This window comes from Siphateles boraxobius, unplaced genomic scaffold, assembly GCF_051911475.1.
Source record: "Siphateles boraxobius isolate OS27281-9 unplaced genomic scaffold, OSU_SipBor_1 30, whole genome shotgun sequence".
Taxonomy (NCBI): Eukaryota; Metazoa; Chordata; class Actinopteri; order Cypriniformes; family Leuciscidae; genus Siphateles; species Siphateles boraxobius.
In genome coordinates, this window is record NW_027508920.1 from 16,079,817 (window position 1) to 16,093,683 (window position 13,867).

General features: G+C 39.0%; 1 protein-coding gene across 6 annotated transcripts in view; it reads left to right on the forward strand.

The window, feature by feature from the left end:
• The first annotated feature begins 1,410 nt into the window (after window positions 1-1,410).
• Window positions 1,411-13,867, forward strand: part of nectin1b (nectin cell adhesion molecule 1b) — a 276,075-nt gene continuing 263,618 nt past the window's right edge. For 5 of the 6 annotated variants that reach the window (XM_077248393.1, XM_077248395.1, XM_077248397.1 and 2 more), the window contains exon 1: window positions 1,466-2,188. In XM_077248393.1, the coding sequence (XP_077104508.1) occupies window positions 2,134-2,188 (55 nt within the window). In that variant the 5' untranslated portion in view covers window positions 1,466-2,133. Of the gene's footprint in view, window positions 2,189-13,867 lie in introns of all 6 variants that reach the window. The other variant, XM_077248394.1, reaches the window with a different exon arrangement.

The following is a 13,867-nucleotide window of genomic DNA, read 5'->3' on the forward strand; positions in this document are numbered from 1 at the left end:
ACCACAGCGTTATGACCGCAAATTCCCTCAAAGTCTTGAGTGTTGGCTTGTTAATGAAACTAGCTGGTTGTAGACACAAAATAGTCATTTGGGGGTGAAATAAGTTGTTCCCGACATCTATTATCTCACATATGATAATAACACGTTGATATCTTCCGGGTTATCGTGTAGAAGATCTCTGTAAGCAAATATTTTCTATCGTTTCTGTGAATTTAATCCTCCCCTCAGAGTTAACTTTGCGCAATGGTGACTAAATCAGTGTTGCCAGATATCACACGGGAAAACGGTCAACTTAGCCTGAGAAAATACAATACGTGCATCATTTTGTGCTCTTACTCGTTGCATCACTTGTTCGATCTTTTTGACAGACTGTGATGGCGCATTTCCACGGTTAACATCTGTTAATATATAGTTAAAGGGTTTGACATTAACTTTTTTTGTTCATATTTAACCTATTTAATTCCAATGTAGCCACATAGCATTTTCACTGGCCATAATTTTGACATCGATAACATGGGTAAAAACTGCATATAGATGTTTTTAATATTATCTCATAATTTGGCAGCAGGCATAGCCGAGGGTGCTGTCACTTTAAGACCTGACAGACAGATCAATTATACTATTGTTACATTTCACTTAAAACAAAATTGAATGTACATGAATATTCACCAAGAGCGACATTTTGACAGTATTTTGTGTTTATTTGACTGTTTATACAATAAGCATGCGCGCTCACTTTAGGTGTGAGCACAAAATCTGTGAGAATGAGTAAAATTACGTGCAATAATGACGGAATTCAAGTCCTGTAACCAACCATATTCATCTGGAGCAAATTAAATTAATGAGTGAGGGGAGAAGAGTCCATTTCACTGTCGGAGAGATGAGAGAGCAAGAAAGTGCAGCTGGTATCATGTATCATGTCTCATTATTTATTCCTCTTTTGGAAACTCATAAAAAGGCTATATATCGGATTTTATCTTTTGTCATTGGATCAAATGGGAATGCAAAAATGAAGATTACCCAACTATGGTGACTTCTGCTTCTGAGAATCCTGGAAATGTGAAAAAGGGAACATGGTCCCTTCACTCGCACCACTGGAAATCGACAAGTCTCACTGAAAATAACTGATGTCCAGTAAATTACTTTATCTCTGCAAGTTGCTGTCAGTTTGTCGCCCCTAAATATGGGAAAACATGGAAAACAGACTAACTGATTAATAAAGATGTTATGTAGAGTGTGGCTTAAATAGTAGATGAGTATCTCTATGCACTAGCAAACCCCCCAAAATGTGATTGTAATCTGGAAATAAGACCCACAAAAACTGTAGACCACCATAAGCAAGAACAGCACTTATTATAAGCGGACATGGCAACAATGAACTAAATCCTCCTACACTAAAGTGTAAGCCACGCCCTTTTCTGACGTCACCCTGATTCGGATCTCTCCTCGCGTTTGTATCAGCTCCACTAGAACAGATCAGGTTGTGGCAGCAGTGCCTGAAGTGCGCCAAACCACGGAATTGTTGCCATATTCTGGAGAATCAGTCCGTTTTCTCTGGAAACAAAAATTGTTCGGAACGGATTTCTGGTCCGTTGAAACATCTTCAGCACCCAACAAAAATAATCTGATAATCCTCAGACTCCCAAACTGAGGGAACAGACCGGGACCGTTGGGACGTATAGGACATATTCTGGTTTCTACGGCGCAAAACAAAGTACAGAATCTTGTTATACATACTTGTATTGTGGAGCAAACGGAACGGATGCATTAAACGCCCCGTTATTCAGGGTTCACTGTTATTGCGCTTCTGTTTGAGGGGGTTGAGCAGCCGCACTGGATTCAACGCTTGGGATGCGGGATCCCTGAACTTGTCTGCTTCTTATCCGCCTCGTCGAGCGGACTTTTCATCTGCAGAATCAGATTCGATCAGCATCTTACACGGGCTTTGGATGTGATCTAGATTCCTGGCTGTGCTAAACTCTTAATTGAATGCAGTTTTACTAACAGTTGACTTTCTGTCGTATAGTGAAGGGGTGGACAGAAGTGGATTGTGTTGAAGTTGCATGAATCAACGGACCGCTCTTTGCAGATCGCAATATCAGATCGGATATTTGGCTCAAGGCGTGAGGCGCGATGGCAATGTTGGCGACTTTTTGGATTGTCCTGTTGGTCGCGTTAAACGCTCCAGGTAAGTCCATGAGCTCGACTGAAGGATGTTTGTCAGTCAAATATGCGCTATTGCCATTTAGTGAGACCGCCATCCGGCAGCTTTAAAATACTATGCGGTTCATAACTGTTTAAAGTTAGACTAAACCTCTCGGATGATAGAGTGTTGCCATAAGATAAATGGACTCGAACTAAACGCATGAAAAGACGAGAGACAGGCAGATGGCGATAGTGATGCTGCGCTAGTGTTCTGCTTGTTTATTGTGAGTTATTAAAGAGCTGCGGGTAATATTTATATTACCTTGTAAGGCAACAAAAGATTTTAGTTTTCAAATTAGTTTAAGAGATAAAGGATAGTCATGTTTACATATGCAAGTGATAATTTATTTATTAGTCTTTGTTCGACAATATCGTTTGACGCCAGATGTCAAATGAGTGGCATGGATGGAGACGGATCAAGTAACCAGCGATGAATCATTCACATTACAATTTAATGATGATTATACGCACCTCTTGGTGTAACTGTAAAAATAATCTGTTTCATTCTTTTTTTGTTATAAAAAACAGTTGTTTTCTAATATTAATATTTTCCTGGGTGTAAAACATCATTTGTATCAAACAATTTTGACTTCCTCTCAGGTGTCCTTATTTGTCATCATTGATCCATGAAGTACACTTTAAAAAAGCATAAATTGCAAGTGAACTTTTTAAAAATTGAGTAGGCTAGTCACGACATAATTTATAGTTCAGTCGTGTTTATAGCCCCCCCCCCCCCCTCCTTATTTTTGCAATTAATATGCTTCATAATGCTCTAAGGTGCAACGGTTTTTGTTCTAGTCAAGTATGAGTTGGAATTAGTTAACTTTCCTTTGACTGTCAGGTTAACGCACTTGCTTTGTCTGTGAGTGATATATGGGTGTCACCCCTCTGTGAAGATCATAGAAGCCGCCCTCCCTCGTTCATCCTCTGTACCTGAACTTCCTTCCTGTAAAAATAATAGATCACACTGAATGACATAATAACCTTTAATTCAAACATACAGTTTCCCTTTAAAAGCATCCCTTTCCCTTATCAGCAAGAGTATTCAATTCATTTGCCTTCCCCAGAGATTCTGACAGTACTACTATTGGCCCAGCATTAGGTGTCTTTTAATAAACTGCTCTTGAGAGTATATTTTCCAATCAATACTGCACTGCTGACCTCTAATGTTGTAAACAAACTGTCTGATATATTGGTTGGTCTTAGAGCGCTTTTCCGGCCTGCCCCTAGTGGCTCTGTAGAAGAAGCTAAGCCAGTCAAAACAGCTGTTCAGGGTCAACTGAGTGAAAGGCTTATGTGATAATAACCCTTGCACCTCCTTTCATTGGGTGATTCTTCCCTTTATCATCTCACTTTTACACTCTTAAGTGATGAAGACATCCCTGCATCCTTGATTAAAACATCCAAAAAGTAATATTTCAAGAATATTCTGCTGCTCTTTGTAGTCATATAATGCTTCAGTAATAGTTTTGCAATACTCAAAGAATGCCTAGATCTTACCATAAGGAGTTGATTTTATCGCTAAGTTTCATGTAATATATGACACCTTGTACAGTTGCAAATATCTTGGCTCAAATAGCTTGAACATGTTGCTTTTGGCGTGACTCCAGAAACGGAACAGTCTTGTTTGAATCCTACGGTGACCAAATGTTTGTGTGCCTGTAAGGCTGCTTCTAGATTCAGTTCCTGTAGACTTTTTTTTTTGTGTCATGTGAGGTAATAAAACCAAATGATTCCTGTGGCAAGATGATGCAGGAACTAGAAGTAAAATTGTCGACGGTGGCACACTGTAATAAGAGTCAGCATTTTGAGCATTTGTTCCTGTGGGTAAGGGATGACAAAGGAATTAATTGGCTTGCGTTTCTCACCATTAGCAAGGACTGGTAACATAATGGAGCAAAATATTTAACTTTCTTGACAGTAATGATATGCATAGAACTATTAATTTTTTTCCAGGGTATAATTTAAGACTTCAAAGTCATAAGACATAATACAAATGGTGGGAGAGGTTATGAGAGCATAAAGTCGCAAAGATCCGTTTAGACAAGATCCTTGAGAAAACAAACCCATGCATGCTCTGTTGACAAGACACCTTGGAAATCTAATGATATACACAACCATGTCATGGCAAACACATCCCTCTTTGTTCACCTCTGTTCTGTGTTTAGTAGACACTTGCCATGCAATTAACAGCTGGAAGGGGGGGGCAAGCATTCACTCAGCATAAATCAAATCTACGTGAACATGTTCATGTCAGAGCCGGTTACTTCACGTGCAGCTACATGTACCGCTGAATGCTTAGCCGTTCTGTGAAGCTGAGTAAAATAATGAAGCATAATGAATTATATGGATGCGGTTCTGCTTGCTGTTATTTGACGCCCAAGGCTCTCCCATTGAAAAGCATGGGCTGAAGTGTCGTAATTTATAATGTTATCTGCCCTGAGATTCACGCCCCCTTTTTTTGCCAAGTTGGAACCCGCCAGGCTAATCTATTAATAGGGCAATTTGCAGGCTGTTGGTTGTAATGGTGCCTGAATCTCTCTGTGTTCTGATCTATTGATAATGTCTGAAATGGCTCGACGCTAGGCTAGATGAATCAATAGATTAATGCTTTCTTAACCTCACAGGTTTTTATGCATTTCTTTCTTTTTGTGAAATTGTCAGTGGTCAACCGTGTTTGGATACCAACATTCTTCAAAAAAATTCTTTGTGTTCTGCAGAATGATCAGAAAGTCAAAATTGACTGATTTTATACAGGTTTGGAATGACATGAGGGCAAGTAAATGATGACAGAATGATCAATTTTGAATGAACTATCCCTTTTAGTTCATTCATAGAGCTCTTCCATTTTTGCTTGTATGGTTTTCCTCAAGGAACACATCAAATTCCTGCATTCTGTCATAAAGCGTGTACAGTGAATTTCAACAACACATGTTGGGCTGTGATACAACATATCTGTGCTGTTAATTCTCCTTGTTCATATAAAATCACAACGGATGTATAACTCTTCTTTGTGGCTAAAATTAATTCAGCAATGCAAAGGATGAAAGAAGAGTAAAGGAATGGGCTGTGCTGTTTGATAGTGATTACATGACTTATAGCTCTCCCTATAGAGTAAAACAGATGCTAGATGGATAATTTCTCCTAACCTCCAGTGTTCGGCACATCATCACTGACCCGTAAATCGTCATTTCCTCCTTGTGATACCTTTTTTAGCAATACTTTTTTCCCATTAAACGGAATGGAAAACTTTTTAAAGCTTCGGAAAAAAAAAGCATTCATCATAGTTTTGCTCGATTTAAGGAGTATTTCATGGAGGAGCTCTAATCTATACCTTAATTATTTGAGTCCACCACAAACATCAATTTTACTAAGAGGGCTGTTTCAAGGTGAACTACCTAGGAAAGTGGTTTGCGTGTACGTGTCGGAATCAGTCGAGTTAATCTGGGGTAAAAAATGGCTGCATGCCCAAAATGCTTTTTCACCTGTTTCTTTAGCACTTTCAGCTACCGCATGAACAATATGAAAGGTGCTTTATCAATGAAATTTGGGTTGCACTTTATTTAACACTATGCGTACTTGTGTGTACGTACCTGCCTAAAAAGAACTGGGTAATATAAGGTAACTACAGGTGTACATTTTGGGTTTAGGGAGTAGGTTCAAAGTTAGTACCTAGTTATCATACAGTTATTGTAATTAGTATAATAAGTACATCTTATGTACATGAGGAACAGGACTGTAAAATAAAGTGCTACAGTTTATAAAATATGTAAAATATAGATGTCACTATCCCCCCAACCCACTGAAATTCATTGTATGATTGATACAACTACAAATGGCAAGTTTCAACACATCAATCAGTTGGAGTGCTGAAATGTTGAATAACTGATTCAGTCATCATTTTTTTTTCTAGTGTTTTAGTTAGTTTTTATTCAAAAATAAGAATGATTCGTGATATCAGTCAAAAAGTAAAGTAATTTCTTTCTTTATTTTTCTTTTCTTTGAAATAATGTGTGCAGATGAAATGTTGACAATTAGACAAACTATGCATAAAGCGAAAAATTAATAGGGTCCGATTTTTCTTATGCTGATGCTGAATTCTGATTTTTAGGTCAGCTTAATATTTTACTAACCAGAATGTCACAGAATGGAACAAATACCCAGTTGGCCTTGTTACCCATGAGTCCTCTTTTAGCAGAGAACGACAGCTGATTCTGTGCGTACTGCTCTTTGATCACAAAGTCTTGCCTGATTTGTGTAGAGATGATCCTGTGGTTCATGTAAAAGATCAGGATTATTTTCCTGGCTGGAGGAATCGTCTTTGAAGTGGTTCAATCAAGAGAGAGAAGAAGAACATCTTGTGATATTCCCCCCTTTGCGTGTTTTGATTATCCCATTGACTGTGAAAGCCATGTTTGAGTGGCGTTTTTAATTTGTGAGTTTTGCCAACACTCTCTAAATTACTACGAGGAGCAATATCAGATCGCCCAGGGTCTTTCACGGATGTGCACTAGAAAGATTACAAATGCTCAAAAGAGTTCAGCGAGGGGGAAATATACGTTGTTTGCTGCGAAAGCTTGCCTCCCTTTCGCTTCAAATGGCTTTACTCTTTTCTTTATGTGCAATGACAGGAATTTTGTCATTCACTTTGAGGTCAAAAGGTGAGCCTATTAATGTCAGCCTTCTTTGAAGGTCTAAGTGATATACAAGCTGTTGTGACCCCCACAATAGATGGTTTAGCTGGCAAACAAGTGTGTGTGGGTGTAAAACCATCACTTGTTCCACTCCACCCATGAGAAACTGGGGTAAAGTCAGACAGATGGTTAACACTCCTCAATTGTATTTCCAAATCGGTTGAAAATCTGTTTTATTTCCAAATAAAGTGTTCATTACTTTTGCGTTGGTTACTCGCCTTGACATGAGTCCCATACCATTTTAAACCATTTTCAATTCACACCAGAATATATTACATAAGCATGAACTGAAACCGCTTTGGTGAAGGGATCTGATTTTAGAAGTTGCTGTCACGCTTTGATGCCGTTTCACACTTTTAACCGCTTTTCTTTGACGGTGTTTAACAATGCGTTGCATTAAAAAGCCAGTTTCTGTTTATTGATTTCATCTTTCAGTGTGCACATTCATTGAACTGGAGTCATGCATTTTAAATGAGTTAAGATGTTAGTTTGTGTTCTGTTTTATATATTTATTTATTTATTGTTCAAAGAAGGATTGTGCTATTTCCACTGAACTTGTTTTCATATGCTTTATGCTAAGTGTTTTTGTATTTAATTTAAAGTGCCCTTGTTCAGTATTAAACATTCTCTTTCACAATCCTGTACTGAAATCTAGTTATCAAATGCATCAGTTTGCTCTATTCAAATGCTGCAGACTTGGCAAAGACACTGGCTCTGTTCCAAAACCTTTATGGGCACGATTTTAAGGTGTCATAGGTGAGCTCCTAACATGAAGCCTGTTCCAAAATGTAATTATGTTGCTGTTGTTTTATTTTTTATAGCTAAAATACAGCAATCCCATAATGCATTTGCTGCACTGCACTTATAAACAGGCATTATACTGATAGAAAGAAAAAGAGAAACAAAGAAATACTGTCAAGTCCAGAATAGAGATCGACCGAAATAAAATTTAAAACTGGCAGATTTTCGCCCTAAACGCATAAAAAACGCAACCATTCGGTTCCGAATTATGGCTGGTCGACCAGTGCATCTCTTGTTAGCAATTAATTAACATCAAACTCTGTTGAAATCAATTGTGAATTGAGTCTCCTTACACTTTGCTACAATTCAGGATGAAAATAAGTTGACTATTTAGAGCGGTCTTATGTGTGTCACCTTAGAAAGCAGCTTCATATGTAGACAGCAAGGTAGCTCACTAGGTTTTGGAACTGAGCCATTTTTATTGTTATCTGGGTAAAAATAGCTTTTAATTACTGTAGTGTAAAACAATGTAAAGTGAGATTTACAGGTAAGAGAGCAGGAGAGGTTATCGTGTAGCCCTCATCATCAAGCAGAATTGATCTATGGGGTCTGCCCAGTCATTCTTGAAATTAACAGCGTAGAAAACTATTAACATGAACCATCCACAGCGGTGCTTAAGATGAAATGGACTGTGCCAAAACAGCAGCAGCATACTCAATCCGCTCAATGCACAAATGTCAGACAAAAAACACTTCACTCAAAATGCGTCACATTAGTTGGCTGTGTTACAGTTGCGTTGATGGGTACTATCCACCAGTCCGTCATTATAATGAGGACATGGCCGCGAAGTTGAGATTTTATGGGAGGATACATGAAAAGTGTCGGTGGTGACACTTTCAGGCTCTTCAGGTACAATGACAAAAAGCTGTTATAAATTGGAGCTTCATTCAAATTGAGCTGGAAATTATCAATAATTGCTGTGCGTGAGGATGCTCACCCTGTTTTCATAAACTAGATGTCTGTCATTATTGATAGATCAGGGCCAGGATTTGGCGAAATTATGACTTTGTTCATGGACCCTGGACATGATTATCACATTTAGGGCCTTTGCAAAGAAAATAAAAATAAAAACATGCATTGTTCTTAAAATACATATTTGCATTTTATTTTTAATGTTTAAATTAACTTAGCATTTATTAAGTCTAATTAAGTACTTATATTGATCACTAAACGGTGCTTGTCTGATGAACCCGGAAGCACAGTTGCTTGTTGTGGCATCATGATAATTTCATCTATAAGCCAGGCCCCCTTGCCTCACTTCCTTTCTCATTGCTCTTTAATTGTCTTTGCTGTATTGTGCGTTCTGGGGATGCGGGAGGCTGGGACAGGTCTGTGTGGTTTGTTCACTCATATAGATCATTGCCTTTCAGGCTGGTTAAAGTGATTTTCTCAACTCGAAATCCCCATCTTAGTTGGATTAAACATTTTGGGGGAATGAACACTTCCAATGATGGATGAGCATCAACCACAGAAATGCAATTATTTTGAATGTGAATTTGTCTTTAGCTCTGAAATGTAATCCAAGTAATAACTTGGCACCATGCAAACTTGATTCTGCAAAATTTGAATAATTTTGCTTTAAGACACCTTCGGTTCTGTTTACCCAGGAGGCTTGTTGCTTATTGGTGCTTACTGTGTGAAAGACTTGCTGTGGACATTCTGGTATTCACTACAGGGGGGTTTTATTTCGAGTAGTTGCTCTCCTTTTCAGTTTTGTAATATTTATTGAATAAAAATGTAAAATACTTCAGTCAAAAAAACACGTTTCTTGATTGTTAGCTGTATTCAGTTGTTTACAATTGGCTTTATTTGAAGGGGATCTTTTGAAAACCAAAAGCCAGATGAAGCAGGGTCATAAAAGTGGACGTTGATCAGAAGCAGGTGTTCCCCAAAGGATCATGGAGCTTGTATGGGCGAAAAACCTGTAGAACTCATCAGCCAAACCTCAATAAGTGCTGCTTAACCCCAAGAGGTCACATGTAGGCCAGGAAAAGTTTTTTATTGCATGTCTTTCAGTCTGTTTGTCTGTCCTGCTTAGAGAGAAAAAGTCGTAACTGTCTGACAGTGACGCATGGCACAGCGTTTGGCAGGGGATGCTCACCGGATGGAGTTCTGCTGTGAAAGTGATTATACAGACATTTGGGTTGGTTGGTTAAACATTAGCATGCAGATGAGAGCTCCATCCAATTCCCTTGGAGGTCTATTTTGTACTGGGGTGATGCGTGGAAAGCTGCCCCGAGCTAAGAAAGAACAGTGAGAATGACAGCCAAATAACACTACTATGGTGAATTTACCTCGTGGACCACTGCTAGCAACCCCTGGAGACTGCTAAAGCAGCATTTGAGACACTGGTTGGAACTCCAATGTTGTGCGCGGTTGGGATTTTGATGCAAGCGCAAATAATGTTTGTACCTTGGGTTTTGGTATATGGGTTTTTCATATTCAAGAGTTTTTTTTTTTATCACAAAAACCGCGCTAATGGATCCAAGGTTGTATCTTGTAAATTACCCCGCTAATAATGCCCGGAATGGTACCAAACTTCTACAGTAGTACAAATAGGTTCTGTACTCATAAAAAAAGGCATTGGAAAGTTTGTAAGTACATCAGGAGTTTATTTAAATTACACTTGCCTGATGGCTTATGCTACCGCTAACCTGGACTTCGAGGTCACTTATCTTGATTTGGGAAAAGCCCGTAAAAGTCTTTTACTGTCATATGATGGTCACACACATCTTAAGGATAAAATGTCTTCCACAAGAGATAACTGACTGTGTTTACATGAATACTCCACACAATGGGCATTTTGACATAATTAAATGTGTATTCAACCATTCAAGCACAATAAGACGTGAAAGAGATCTGAATTCATGATTTTTGCAGTGTCCAGAGTTCCTTTTCAGGAGATTGCAATTATAACTCTAACATCAAGCACGCCCTGCTCTTTATATTTTCATTCATGCATTTCATCACTCTGAAGTGTCAATAGTGCTATATATTTAAATACCGCGATAGTTTCTTACTGTAATTCCGTGATAATGATATCGTCATACCGCCCAGCCCTAGTCTGCAGCATCCTCCGCTCATCCTGACCGCCCTGTCAGATGGGGAATTGCTATCTGCATGCCTCGTGCATTAATATGTGATTTGCATGTTTTGCATTTGCAAATATACAACACTGACTTTTTGTCTACCCAGAATTATCCCTACATTTCTTAGTGATGCATAAAGGGTTTTACTTAAAATGTTTTCCTTTTGTAATGCAAATGCTTAATATGTCACATTCGCATGAATTCCGCCACTGAGTCTATAGTGCACATTTAGGTTGTGCTGTGCCGCTGTGTCTGGATGCGGCGTAGCCTCTCGCTGGTGAATTAAACATGAGTGAGAGCTCCTGATCTAAATAATGGAGTGGATGTGACAAGCGCAGAGTGTTTCTCCAATGCACAGCTGACTGCACAAATAACACTAAAAACAGAGTAAGTGCTAAATTAACACACACATGCGCGCGCACGCGCAAGCTCTCCCTCCTCCTCTTTTTTTCTTTGTTTGTGGAGGGTCTTTAGGTAGGCCTGCGTGAAGTGTGTTAATGGGAGTGGGTTTTTAGCATCAGGTTGACCTGAAAGTGACTGCGCTGGGAACTTTTAGCTTCAGCATCCTTAGGATGAGGGTGTATGATGTCTCGACCCAGAAAGCATTTGTCTGCATGCACCTGTGACCGTCTCTGTGCGTATGCATGCGGCGCGGGTACACACACTTGTTTTCCAGGTCCCTGATCACACAAACCTCTCCCTCCCATCTGTCCAAATGGAGTTCTTGTTTTATCTGCAAAGCACAGGTGCAATTTTCTGCTTCAAACCCCTGAAAATCCTGTTCTGTTTCGAGTCAAATGCCTGAATCAGCCGAAAGAAAAAGGAAATCAATAAATGATCTTGCTTGTGTTGTTCTGATTTGGTATTAATCTGATTTAGCGATTCTCATCTAGATTTAGAGATTAAATAGTTAAGCCCACCCATCCTCCCACCCTTGGTTTTCCAGTCACTGATACCCCTTTTCCACCAACAAGAACCGGGTGCTGGTTCAGAGCCAGAGCCAAAGCTGGTTCAGAGTGGGTTCGACTGACGAGCTTAATAAGAACCGATTTGCCTTTCCACCGGCTAGAGAGCCACAACAGAGCCAGATCTTACGTCACTGTATACGTCTCATGTTGCCCAGCAACGCTAGTGCGGTAGCGCCAAACAGTACGCCAGGCTTGTTCGAGATGCATCGGCTTCTCGCAGATCGATCTCCGCATGACATCAAAGCACTGCGATAGCGATCTAAAAGCACAAGGAGTCGTATGTTCTCCAAACACTCCCGCAGCTCCGATCGGTCCGCGCCGCTCCGATGCATCTCGAACAAGCCATCAACAATAACGGACGTTGCAATACTATGGATGCTCATGGGTTTACAAAATACATCGGAGTCCAACGCGTTTGTGCAGCTCGCCGTAACTTACATAGACGGATATTTATAATCGAGCTGCTATTAGCTCGACTAGCTGCTATTTAAAAATGGCGGTCACAAGTTTCTATTCGTCTTGTTGGTCACGGTAACCCCGCCCCCAGCCCCTGACGCAAGTGGTTCTTACTTGGCTCTGTTCTAGACCAGCAATGATTTGGTGCTACTTAAGAACCACTTTTCCTGGTTCGGAGCTGGTGCTTTGCGTGTGGAAAACCAAAGAACCGTATTGAAACTAGGCTCTGGCTCCGAACCAGCACCAGCTCTGCCTTGGTGGAAAAGGGGTATGAGATACTTCAGCTGTATTACTGCAGTACTTTCCCCTCCTCCCTCGCTTGGCTTCTCTTGTTTTCTTTGCTTTTTCTTGCAGAATTTCAAGAATTGGCTCCCGTTCAAATTGTGTGTAGGAATATTTGAATTGAATAGGCCACAGGATGATGCATTAGATTGACAGAACAATGAATTATAATTTTAACAGTGACACAATGGAGGAATTTCATTAGTCCGGAGCTCATGAGTTAATTCTGACTAATTATGCCTATTTATTCCCAGATAGGTATAATATAGGAGACCACTAGTGAAAAAATACCTTTTTTTTAAAATACATTTTATATATTACAAATCATATTACTATCATAACATGCAGAATCGGAAATATTTAATTTTTTTTAGTTTTGATTATTTCCAGGTTTTAATTAGATGATCAGTTTAGCATCCTTGTTTGCTACCTCAATTCAAATTATTTCAAATTCAGGAATTAAACTTGAATTATCAATACATTCTCAATTCAGTTCTGAATAGTTCACAATCCCGGGTGTGTCATCCATGGATCAGCTCATTAGGATTCGTCATTTAAATGAAATCCTCTCAGAGGTCAGTGTAAATAATCCCTCCATTTCTATCTCTGTTATGTATGTCGCTGTCATATCTCTCTCTCTCGGCATGAACTTCTGAACTTTGCTCAAACTCATGGACTTCCCAAGTTTTGACAGTATGGGGTGCCGGGCCGTCCATGGCTAATAAATGACTAATCTAGGCTACTGCATCCACTATTGTTAATTTCTGGATGAAAAAATAAATAAAATCATATTCTCAGAAAACATTTTCTTTCATGTCTTAAATTATTTAGTCATGCTGCTAGCATTAAGAGCAAACAATTGGTCATATATTATTGAAAATTCATGTTAACTTAAATCGCAACCAATTTTTACATAATTTTGTTAAATATGCCTATAGCACATACTAAAACAGAGTATGTGGTTTTTAAATATGATATCTGTCTGATTAGGCCACAATTGGAAGCAGGTAATACCTTGCTTTATATCACTTTTTAACATTATACACTTTCAATGCCAGGTTTAAAAAGGACTAAAAAGCAATCCATTTTTTAACATAGCTTGTGATGTTAAAACAAGGTATTATCATTATATCATTATACTCCAAATGATTAAGTATTCTAATATAATTTTCATGATTATAATATAGTATTGTATCAGTGCTTTCCTATAATAAATATATTTATAGTGTAGGAGAGCTTTATAGCTGTCAATCAAAAGCCTATATAATGGTTTATGTTGAGTCTTTATCAAGTCTTCCACTTCATAGGCTCTATTTGAGATAAACCAGTGAGGGCTCTGCCGAGAGGCATCCAGCAGGGGTAATGGTGTCAC